This window comes from Nicotiana tomentosiformis, chromosome 1 (assembly GCF_000390325.3).
Source record: "Nicotiana tomentosiformis chromosome 1, ASM39032v3, whole genome shotgun sequence".
NCBI classification, from domain to species: Eukaryota; Viridiplantae; Streptophyta; class Magnoliopsida; order Solanales; family Solanaceae; genus Nicotiana; species Nicotiana tomentosiformis.
In genome coordinates, this window is record NC_090812.1 from 20,743,670 (window position 1) to 20,754,172 (window position 10,503).

At 35.2% G+C, this 10,503-nt stretch overlaps 1 protein-coding gene across 2 annotated transcripts; it reads right to left on the minus strand.

Annotated features, from left to right (window-relative positions):
- Nucleotides 1–297: 297 nt before the first annotated feature.
- LOC104096767 (protein FAR1-RELATED SEQUENCE 11) lies at nucleotides 298–8,271 on the minus strand. 2 transcript variants are annotated; one of them, XM_009603185.4, is made up of 4 exons: nucleotides 7,986–8,271; nucleotides 5,954–6,921; nucleotides 1,870–2,313; nucleotides 298–1,232 (listed from the first exon to the last, which is right to left on the minus strand). In XM_009603185.4, the coding sequence occupies exons 2-4, from the start codon at nucleotides 6,908–6,910 to the stop codon at nucleotides 615–617; spliced, it is 2,019 nt and encodes a 672-aa protein (XP_009601480.1). In that variant the 5' UTR covers nucleotides 6,911–6,921; nucleotides 7,986–8,271; the 3' UTR covers nucleotides 298–614. The 2 variants fall into 2 exon arrangements, with proteins under 2 accessions (XP_009601480.1, XP_009601478.1); XM_009603183.4 differs by having other exon boundaries at nucleotides 5,954–6,964; nucleotides 7,986–8,270.
- Nucleotides 8,272–10,503: the final 2,232 nt, after the last annotated feature.

Consider the following 10,503-nt stretch of genomic DNA (forward strand, 5'->3'; position numbering starts at 1 on the left):
TAGAACTTGCAGTAATATTTCGTTTTATTGATTTAAAATTCTAGTTCCTATTATGACTATGATTGTCATGTGGTCATCTATTCTCTGTGACATTCGGACAAATTAAATAATAGTATCTTATAGAGTCGGTCCGTAAAACTTTAAAAGTCTAAAGTTTAAATGGCTAATAACTTGCACAAAAAAGAGAAGAAAAACATAAATAAAACCAATAGAAATTGTGTGGTCTAGGAAGACAACTATGGCTTGTATAGTTGCACACAAGACTAACGTCTAACAACCAACATAAGCACGGAACAATAAAAAAATCTGATTCCTTTCCTTTCATTTCCCTTGTTATTGAAAGAGCTTTCTTCTTCCAATGCAAAAGCAATTACATCAAGTAAATGTTTCACCTTTTTCCTGTTCTTTCCCTCTAGCAAAAAAACTTTACATATCAGATACCTATCTAATGACAATAACATAGTCTTGTAAAACATTTTGCAAATTTTTAATAAAAGGGTGTCAAGCCAGCTCAACTCTTTACACACTAGCTAGACAAGTTTCCCCTGTTTAATTTCTATTTTACCTATCGTCTACAAGAATTCTGGATGTAAATCAAACTATTCTAACTATAGTCAAATATTTCTCTGATTTGAGGACAACTCTCTAACACCTTGTGAACAAATTGGCTGTTCTCTTATCTTCAATAAAAGGATTGACACGTTCTCTGTTGCAATCTCAAGGCGTTCCCTTGACTTTGCTGATTCTGTTACTAGAGTAGAAACCATACTCTGCAGTAACTGAACCCTCTCAGTGTGGTCATTGTGAGTATTTTGAAGAGATTTTGTCGATGGTGTACTGAATCGTCGCCACCGGTGCGGCAGATATCTATCTGGTATTTGGAAGCAATTTCCAGTGGACAGAACACGGAGAGCATGGCGACAAAGTATTCCAGAGAACTCAAATTGATGGCAGCTGCAGCTTATGATGCCCTCTCTTGGAACCCAGTAAACTTTCCGCCCCCCCTCGAGTTTTGTGTGGTGTCGGACAAGGAAACCGTCTTCCATCTGAAATGATGCATAATGGGCAGCCAAAACAAGTTGTTCTTGAAGCTTGGAGAATGCGAATGGTGTCAGAACTGTAGCAGCATGTGCTTCCATGGGAGCGCCTGTTTTCAGGCATATATTTTGCAGATTTTGTTGCATAGTCTGCTGTTCTCCTGCTTGATCCTTGAAATCAACTGTAACAGCAACCTGATAATGCAAACTATGTATATAAAGATATTTTTTACAAGGTAGGTGCAAACTATGTAAATAAAAATAGAGATCACCTTTTTTTGTTGCATAAGGTAGGTGCTAACTATGTAAATAAGAAAACAGATCACTTTTAATTTGTAAAAACATATGATGAACCAATCATTACCACCTAGAGTGGGTTTTGCAGTATACATGCTAATTTTTCAACTATTCGACCATCTCTAACATTCAGCACGTACCTCAAGTTGCCTATACACCCCATCAAGTAAAGTAAGTGTAAAACCATACAATTCATAACTTGAAATAACTAAGGGAGAGGGGTGGGAGGGAACACGCGGGTAGCAACCATATCATTCATGGCATTCGTCATGACAGACAATTTTCTTCCTGGCACATCCCTCAGAATACAGATTATCAGGAAGCAAGCATGTGTTTCTACATCCTGCCAATTTTAACATAATGAGAAACTTTGGTTCTGTAGCAGCTATTAAGCCCCTAAACCTTCACCAGAGATATCAAGCCCCTAAACTTCATCTGGTTTTGAAGTGGTCAGAAGCATTTATTCAGCACTTGAAGAAAATTTTACCAAGAATAATAAAGATAAAAAATAACAGTTAAGTTCAAGATTACATACTTGTTCCACAAAATGTGCTAGCCGGGTTTGTGCACTCAGAAACCGTTGGATAAAAGCATTGATTGACTTTGAGTGGCCAGCTGTGGTCATACCAGCAAAAACATGGCTCCTAAGGTATGGTAGCGCCCACAGTGATCTCAAGGCAAATAAACTGGCAATATGCCTGTTTGTATGCAGTCCGAACGAGTTCACCATGTCTCTCCAACCCAATTCAAAGTCCTCCACAGATTCCAAATTATAGAGTCGGTGAAACTCAGCCTTCCAATCATTGTACCGCACTCCTAAAACAGCATTAAACCATGATGGAAACTTTGAAACGATAAGCCAAATGCAAAGGGCATGCTTAGTTGAGGGCATCTCCAAGTTAATTGCTTCTTTGAGACACATATTTTGATCAGTCAGCACTGTTTGTGGAGCCTTCCCATTCATGAAGGCCAAGAATGCCTTAGACAATTGAAAACAAACAAATATCAACAGAGATTGTGGAAATTGTGAATATACTCATTTGTAGACATCATTTCATATTTATCGTGGATTTTCTTTTATTTTCTCTAATTTAATATTTTTCCTTCTATTGGAGCAGGAGCGGGTAGTAAGAGGCGTTGTAACATTCCTAAATCGAAACCTTCATACCGTAAAAAGAAAAATATCAACAGAGATAACAAAAGGATTGATATAAGATCAGATCTTTTCTTAGAATTGATTGATATAAGATCAGACCTGCCAACAAAAAAAACTATAAGTGCAAACATTTTCCTATTAGAAACTACTTTTTAGAACCATCAACATTACTGGTGTTTCAAGACATAATTCCACTGTTGCAAGTCCACATACATTTGAATTTTATTAAAAATTTACAGAGCCTGATCTAGCAGATAGGTACTGCTGATATCCCACAAGCATGAAAGCACGTGACCAGGCACATGAATCATAGGATGCATTTGAATCAGTCAGCATTAGATATCCAGATGCCATATGCTTTTTCCTTTTCGGAGAGGAGGGGGCAGTTAGGGATTTAAAGAGGGGTAGGGATCTGAGTAAAAGTATTTCATTGAAGACATGGAATTGGTTGATTTTCAGTTGGAAGGGGGAAATTACACATGGGCTAGTGGGAGCAGACAGGAGACATCATCTAGAATTGACAGATTCCTCATATCAATGGAATGGAATGATTGCTTCAGATACATCAAGCGGGAAATTCTCCCCCGTGTGTGTTCAAATCATACCCCTTTAATTTTACAATGTGGTAACTGGGAGCAAACAAAATCCTACGTCAAGTTTGAGAATTGGTGGCTGGAAACTGAAGGGTTCAATGATAGAGTTCAAAATTGGTGGACATCATTTGAAATAGAAGGAAGACCAGATTATATTCTTACTCGTAAACTCAAAGCTCTCAAAGGAAAACTAAAAGAGTGGAGTAATAGTAATTTTGGTAAAATCTAGAGAGGGAGAAAAATCATATTCTTAATCAAATCACTGTACTGGATATTATTCAGCAACAAAGGAACCTTAATCAAGAGGAGAAGGCCAGGAAAGCAAGACTCTTCATAGAATTTAAAGAGCATGCAATAAGGGAAGAAATTGCATGGAGACAAAGATCTAGAGCACTTTGGCTCAAACAGGGAGAAAAGAATACCAAGTTCTTTCAAAGAGTTGCAAATGCACACAAGAGAAGCAATAACATTGATAAGCCGGTAGTGGAAGGGGTGACCATTGAGGAACCCGAAGCCATTAAAAAAGAGATAGTTGACTTTTATCTGAAATTGTACTCTGAAACTGAGGTCTGAGGACCTACTTGCAGTATGACTAATTGCCCCACTATCTCTGTAGAAGAACAACAAGCGATGCAAAGCCCTTTTGAGGAGGAATAGATCCTCTACAATGCCTAAAATTATGTGCAGATCAAATGTTGGGAGGTGATCAAGTCAGACATTATGGCAACTGTTCAAAATTTTCATTCGCTAATCGCATGAAATTTTTGAGAAAAGTTTTAATGCCACTACGTGACTCTGATTCCTAAAAGACTGGAGCAAAGGAGCTAAGAGATTTCAGGCCCATTAGCTTAATAGGAAGCATATACAAGTTGATTTCTAAAATTCTCACGGAAAGGCTCAAGAAAGTGATGCACAAACTAGTTGATTCACACCAGATGGCTTTCATAAAAGGAAGACAAATCATGGATGTTGTATTGATTGCTAGTGAATGCATACATTCCAAGATTAAGGAAAAAGATCCAGGAATGGTGTGCAAGCTAGACATCGAGAAAGCATATGACCATGTCAATTGGGATTTCCTCCTTGGAATTCTGCATAAGATAGGTTCTGGAAGAAAGTGGATCAGTTAGATGAAATTGTGTATAAGTACTGTTAGATTCTCTATTTTGATCAATGGTTCCCCGGAAGGTTTCTTCCCCTCACAAAGGGGTCTGAGACAAGGTGACCCCATGTCATCTTTTCTCTTCATAATAACAATGGAAGGGTTGAACAACATGTTAAAGGCTGCACATAACAATGGGTGGATTAAGGGTTTCAATATTGTAAGTAGTCAAGTTGAGAGGTTGTAGAAAGGAGAATGGAAGTCATGAGAAGGAATTTCCTATGGCATGGAAATAAAGAGAAGAAACGATTTCACTTAGTTAAATGGAAAGAGTTAACCATTAGTAAACAAGAAGGGGGCTTAGGAATCAGAAATCTGAGAAGGCAAAACAAATGTCTATTAATGAAGTGGTTGTGTAGGTTTACAAAGGAAGAGCAAACACTATGGGTAAGGGTGATAAAAGCGAAGTATGGAAAAGAAGGTTTTTGGATGACTAGGGAGGTTAAGAATCCTTATGGAACCAGTTTATGGAGATCAATTAGGAACTTGTTGCCAAGTCTTTCATCCAAACTGAATTTTAATGTGAGGGATGGAAGGAAAATATTATTCGGGGAGGATAACTGGCTGGGAATAGGATTCTTGAAGGTTTTATACCCTGACATTTTTACATTGAATCAGCAACAAAGAGCTACAGTGAAGGATGTATGGGGGATTCAGTGATGGAACTTAACATTCAGAAAACTACTTCAAGATTTGGAACTGCCTAGAATTGCAGAATTCTATAACACATTGGATCAAGGCAGAGGATTGCAAGAGGGGGAAGACACTCTTTCATGGAAGAAGCACAGCAGTGGAAGTTATACAGTAAGTTCAGCCTACAAAAATTTGAATCAGGTGTCTCAAAACAGTTTATGGTTCGAAACACATATGGAAAGTTAAAATACCATACAAAGTGGCATGCTTTACTTAGTTGGTGGCTAAAGAAGCAGTACTTACTCAGGAAAATCTTAGGAAAAGAGGATTGCCAATTTGTTCTAGATGTTATTTATGTGGACAAGATGCAAAGACAATTGGCCATTTGTTTCTACATTGTAGAGTGACCAGACAGTTGTGAGAATTGTTCATCAACCTTTTTTTTTGATAAAATGTATTAATCAAAAGGGAGAGAACTCCCGTATACACGAAGTATACCAAAGACGTAGAGAATTTACATCAGAACATGATTCTCTACAAAAAAACGCCCAATCTTCTATACAAGTAGGGGCTAAAACCCCTTAGGTTGATCATTGATGGGTATTAGGTGGACAATGCCAGGAAGAACCTTTGAACTTCTGGAAAGTTGGAATGCAGGGGGAAATTCCTCTAACAAAGACAGATGGAAAATTGTTCCACAAGCTATTTGGCGGACAGTATGGAAGGAGAGGAATGCAAGATGCTTTGAAGATACAAGCAGCCCTACACAGAAGATTAAGATGAATTGTATTCTTCTTTTTCGTTATTGGTGTAAATTAGAATATATTGATGACCATGATTCAATCATAGAAGTCTTAGACTCCTTGTGAGAAGAAGGATGTTATGCTTTTGGTTTTTGCCTAAGTTCTCCATGATGTACATCTTGGCTCCAAGCACAATTTTTGTGATGATGATTTAATTAGTATAATAGATATGTTACCTTTTCAAAAAACCAAAAAAAAAAAAAAGGCCTCCAAATTGGCCAGTGGTTTAGGTAAATTAACAACATGAATTTTGTATATCTCACTCCTTTTACCTTCAAAGACCAAGAGTAGGATCTCAAAGTTTCCTCTCGCAAAAGAACACAGCCAAAGAAGCATGGCATACCATAGTTGTTCACTCCGACCCATATCCCGAGCGGCATGTCAAAAGCAGCCAATCGATGAGTTGTATCAAACACCACAGCATCGCCAAAAACGTCATATGATTGGATGGATGAGGCATATGACCATGCAATATTTTCTAACTTGTTGTTGGAATCTAGTGAAAAATCATACTTGAAATTGGGATCTTTTTCCTTAATATTTCTACACATTCTCAACAAGTCTATGCTTTCGTCCTCAGGATCCACCTTCCTGAATGACTGAAGCAAATTTCTAACATCCTTCTCGGTAAATGGCAAAAAGCCCGGTTCCACACCCTTCTCGAGCTCCATAAGCCTCATCATTTGCTGCACTGAGATTCCCGTTTTTGCAAACATTAGAATTCGACTCTTGTCTGAATCTGATATGCTGCGATATGCAGGAAGAAAGCGTACTTGGTTTGGCTCTAGAAGTTCGTGATTATGGTGGTTCATGAAACCAGTCACTCTCCATTCAGGCACTCCTAAGTCAGTTGTCTTGCTTATCCGCATATATGCTTGGCATCCACATCGGGAGGATTTTCTGTTTCTCTGAGGCCTATTATCATTAGCGGCTTTGACAGGAGTGTTGCCTGCACGATGGCAAACAAAATAGCGTCTTGTAAGCCCTTTGCCCACACCATCTTTCCCTTCTGTACGGTGACGCCTGATTGAAAAACCACAGCCTCTGGCAAATTCAGCATAGAATTCATAAGCAGCATCGTGAGTGGGAAATCTTTGTCCTATATACGGAACTGCATCATTAGTTGTCTCCAGAGACAGCCTTGTTTGATCGGGTGATTCCTCAGTGCTGCTTGTATCATCCAAAGACAGAGATCTCTGATCCGAGGAATCGCCATAAAGTACCATCATTTGCCCAGCCTCTTCAGACATTATAAACTTGTCAAGATACTGCTCACTACAAACCTAGAACCATGTCTAATTTTTTAAGTCACACAGATATTGTAAAACTTCAACAAAATGGTTGTGTTTAATATGTTACAATAGATATGCAGCACCCAATCATGTCACTTAATGCACACATATATAGACCTAACTAAACTAAACATAGAAGAGGCACTCGGTCAAAGCAGAAGCCAAAAAGAAGCGCTAATGGAACAACTCAAAGTTCATTTTGAAAAAAGATTAGCATCACAGCTAGTATGTGCATGCTGTGGCAGAAACTGACACACAGAGGCATTTATCCTCATAAAACAAACGAATACTAAAAAGACCACTTTTAATAGCTAATATTACATCTATTTTCACTAGCTCCACTCAAAATCAAACAACGAAACTACCTTTGACTCTCCATTCGAATTCATATAATTTAAAGGTAATATCCTTTGAGTTTCTAAAGGACAAAAGGCGAGTATTGTAGAGCCCCCTTTTAACTACATACACACACACATAAATGTGTGTACACCACGATGTAAATTGGTGAGTTTTACAAACTTCTAATATTTGAGTAAATTGGTGAGTTTTAAAATAGTTGATACAAACCAGGGAGAACCGCACCCCAAAAGCTAGCTATTGAGGTCGAAGAGTCCAAGTCTATATAAACCACACATCAGCACAGTGCAATACGGATGTGGGACTCAAGTCCCATATCTTGCAATGGGCCATAAAATAGTCCCACTAATTGGCCACTCCAACATAGAGAAATAAATGCAAAATTGACAACTTCAGTTCTCAAACCTGATGGTGTAAAGAAAGAAACACAGGTTGCCACAATGTAAACCTAACAAAAGCTCCAAATCTACAACAAAAAAGTACGTAACTTTTACAAACTTGAAAATTATCTCCCTAATGTGATACTTAAGAGACTAATTCTATCAAAAACTATAATGTTTACAATGTGACTAAAGCATTAATCAAAGCACCACAAATTGAAATTTATAAAATTTCTAAGAATTTCAAACAAATGAAAGTGTTAATGATTACTTACAGAATCAGAGAAACGAATCAATGGTTTCATCTAGAGCACCATCAATGTTTGTCTCTACTGGAAATTCCATTGAACATATCAATGTATTTGCATCTACAAACACGCGCCAAAAAGCGTTGTGATTGATTGATTATCCGTTGGGAAACAGACAGAACAACGTTTAAAAGTGAGGAAGAACCCTAATTTGCGCAGGTGTGTGATGAGACCGTTTTATACTGCGGCGCACGTTTAAGGGATTTGGTCTCTTCTTTTAACAAACGGCGTCGTCATCTGCCCAACGCTTTTTCAATCTAATTGCCCTTCTCCTCGATACTTTTTTTTTGTACACTTTGTTATTGTATTTCCCTTTTTAAAATTTATATTTTGGTAAATAGTTTGCAGTAAATTTGGGTAAAAATCATTTGCACCCCGAAACTTTGCTTTAAAAATCGAACTACTCCCTCTATTTTGAACAATTATCATTCTACCCCTTATTTCTCAATTGACTTTTTAAAATGTCTATTTTAACCTCTATATTATCAATATTTATCTCTTAACTTTTTTATTTTTTTACCTTTTTAGTATCATGATATTTTTTCTTTTTTCTAATATCTATGCTATGATATTAGAAAATGATATGAACTTACTTATGTAATGGCTAACTTTTATTTTCAAAACAAAAATAAAAAATAATAATCGGGCATATTATTCATTGATGCTGAATAATAAAATGGATGAGCAAAATAAAAATTAAAATAAAAATATTTGCTTTTATAAAAAAAATTATATTCATGGAAATCAAATTTCATAAATCTATTTACACACTCGAGAATAAAAAATGGTGAAAACTTTATAAACATATCCTCAATGCAATTAATATAAAATTTATAATTATTAAAAATAAAGGCAGATTTTATAACAAACTCCTAAAGAATTATATAATTATCACTGAGAAATTGTAACTTAAATATATACTTAATTTGTGTTATATTATAAAGGAATACCGAATAATCCCTTGGGAAATGGTATGTCCTTTCAATTCTGGTATGGGGAAGGCCGATCAAATGTGACAAATATAAAGGATATTCTATTTATAATTTAAATAAATTTATATAATGACTTATAATAAGGTATATTTCATTTAAATTATAGGAAAAATTATTTAAAAAATAGCATGTAAAATAAAAAAGAGTACTACACATACAGGTGAAATTGAAAAATGACAAGGGCAAAATAGATATTGTTTAGGATAAAGGGAGGTGAATGATAATTTTTTAAAGTTAAGGGGAGAAGTTTGATTTTTAAACCAAAGTTAAGGGGTGTAAATAATTTTTGCCCCAATAAATTTATATTTAAATTTAAGAAAGTTACAAATAGCTTACGCAAATATGAATATATGATGTTATATATAATAAATTGAACTATCTATACAAATTTATGATTAAACCTTAATCATTTGATCTAAAGTTGTCTTGAAGGATTCACACAAGTTAACCGGGAACTTTAGTCCGAAATCGGCAGCATAATTATTCCAGCTGCGAAGTGCATGGTTTATTTGCAGGAAAAAAAAATATTAAAACGTGGATAAAATATCTTTAAAAGAACTATTTGAGAAAATCAGCCCTATTTTAGTGCTACGGCCACTGAAGTACACAAATAGCCATCAAAATAGATAATATTACATTTTTGTCCTCGTTTGTAACTTAAAGTTTAATAAGTTTTGCCTCTTACTTGTCCCATAAATAATACTTTTAACTTTTGACCTAGAAGTTCAACCCATATAGCAAACGAATGTCAAAAATTAAAGATCATCCCAAAAAGTATCGTATTAAGTCTTTGGGCTGCTTTTGAGTAAGGCCTATTCAATGATGAGCTTCAAATGGATAATCTAAATAAAGGGGAAATTACATGATATACCCATTTGTAGAATTCACTTTCATGGTATATCTAAGTTTTAAAATTACATCATATATCTCAAAAATATTACACGCTATACCTCCCTATATTCTAAAACATATCACGATATTCTACTTTGGAATACAATCCAAACCTAACTTACTATAATATTCTAATTTATAATACAATATTCTAACTAAACATACCATAATGTTTTAATTTGAAATATAATATTCAAACTAATGATACCACAATATTCCAATTGAAAATCCAAACATAGCTTACCATAATATTCTAATGAAGAATACAATATCCAAACTAAACATACCATAATATTCTAATAAAACATACTACAGTATTCTAATTTGGAATACAATATTCAAGCCAAATATATTATAATATTTTAATTTGGAATACAATATTTGAACCAAACATACTACAACATTTTAATTTGGAATATAGTATCCAAAGCAAATAGGCCATAATTTTTCTAAACATGCTACGGTATTCTAATTTGGAATACAATTCCAAATTAAATATATCATAATATTCTAATTTGGAATATACACTATTGTATTTTAGATTAAAGTAGGTATACATGGTAAAATAATTTTATAAAGCAGGTATACAGAATAAAATAAAT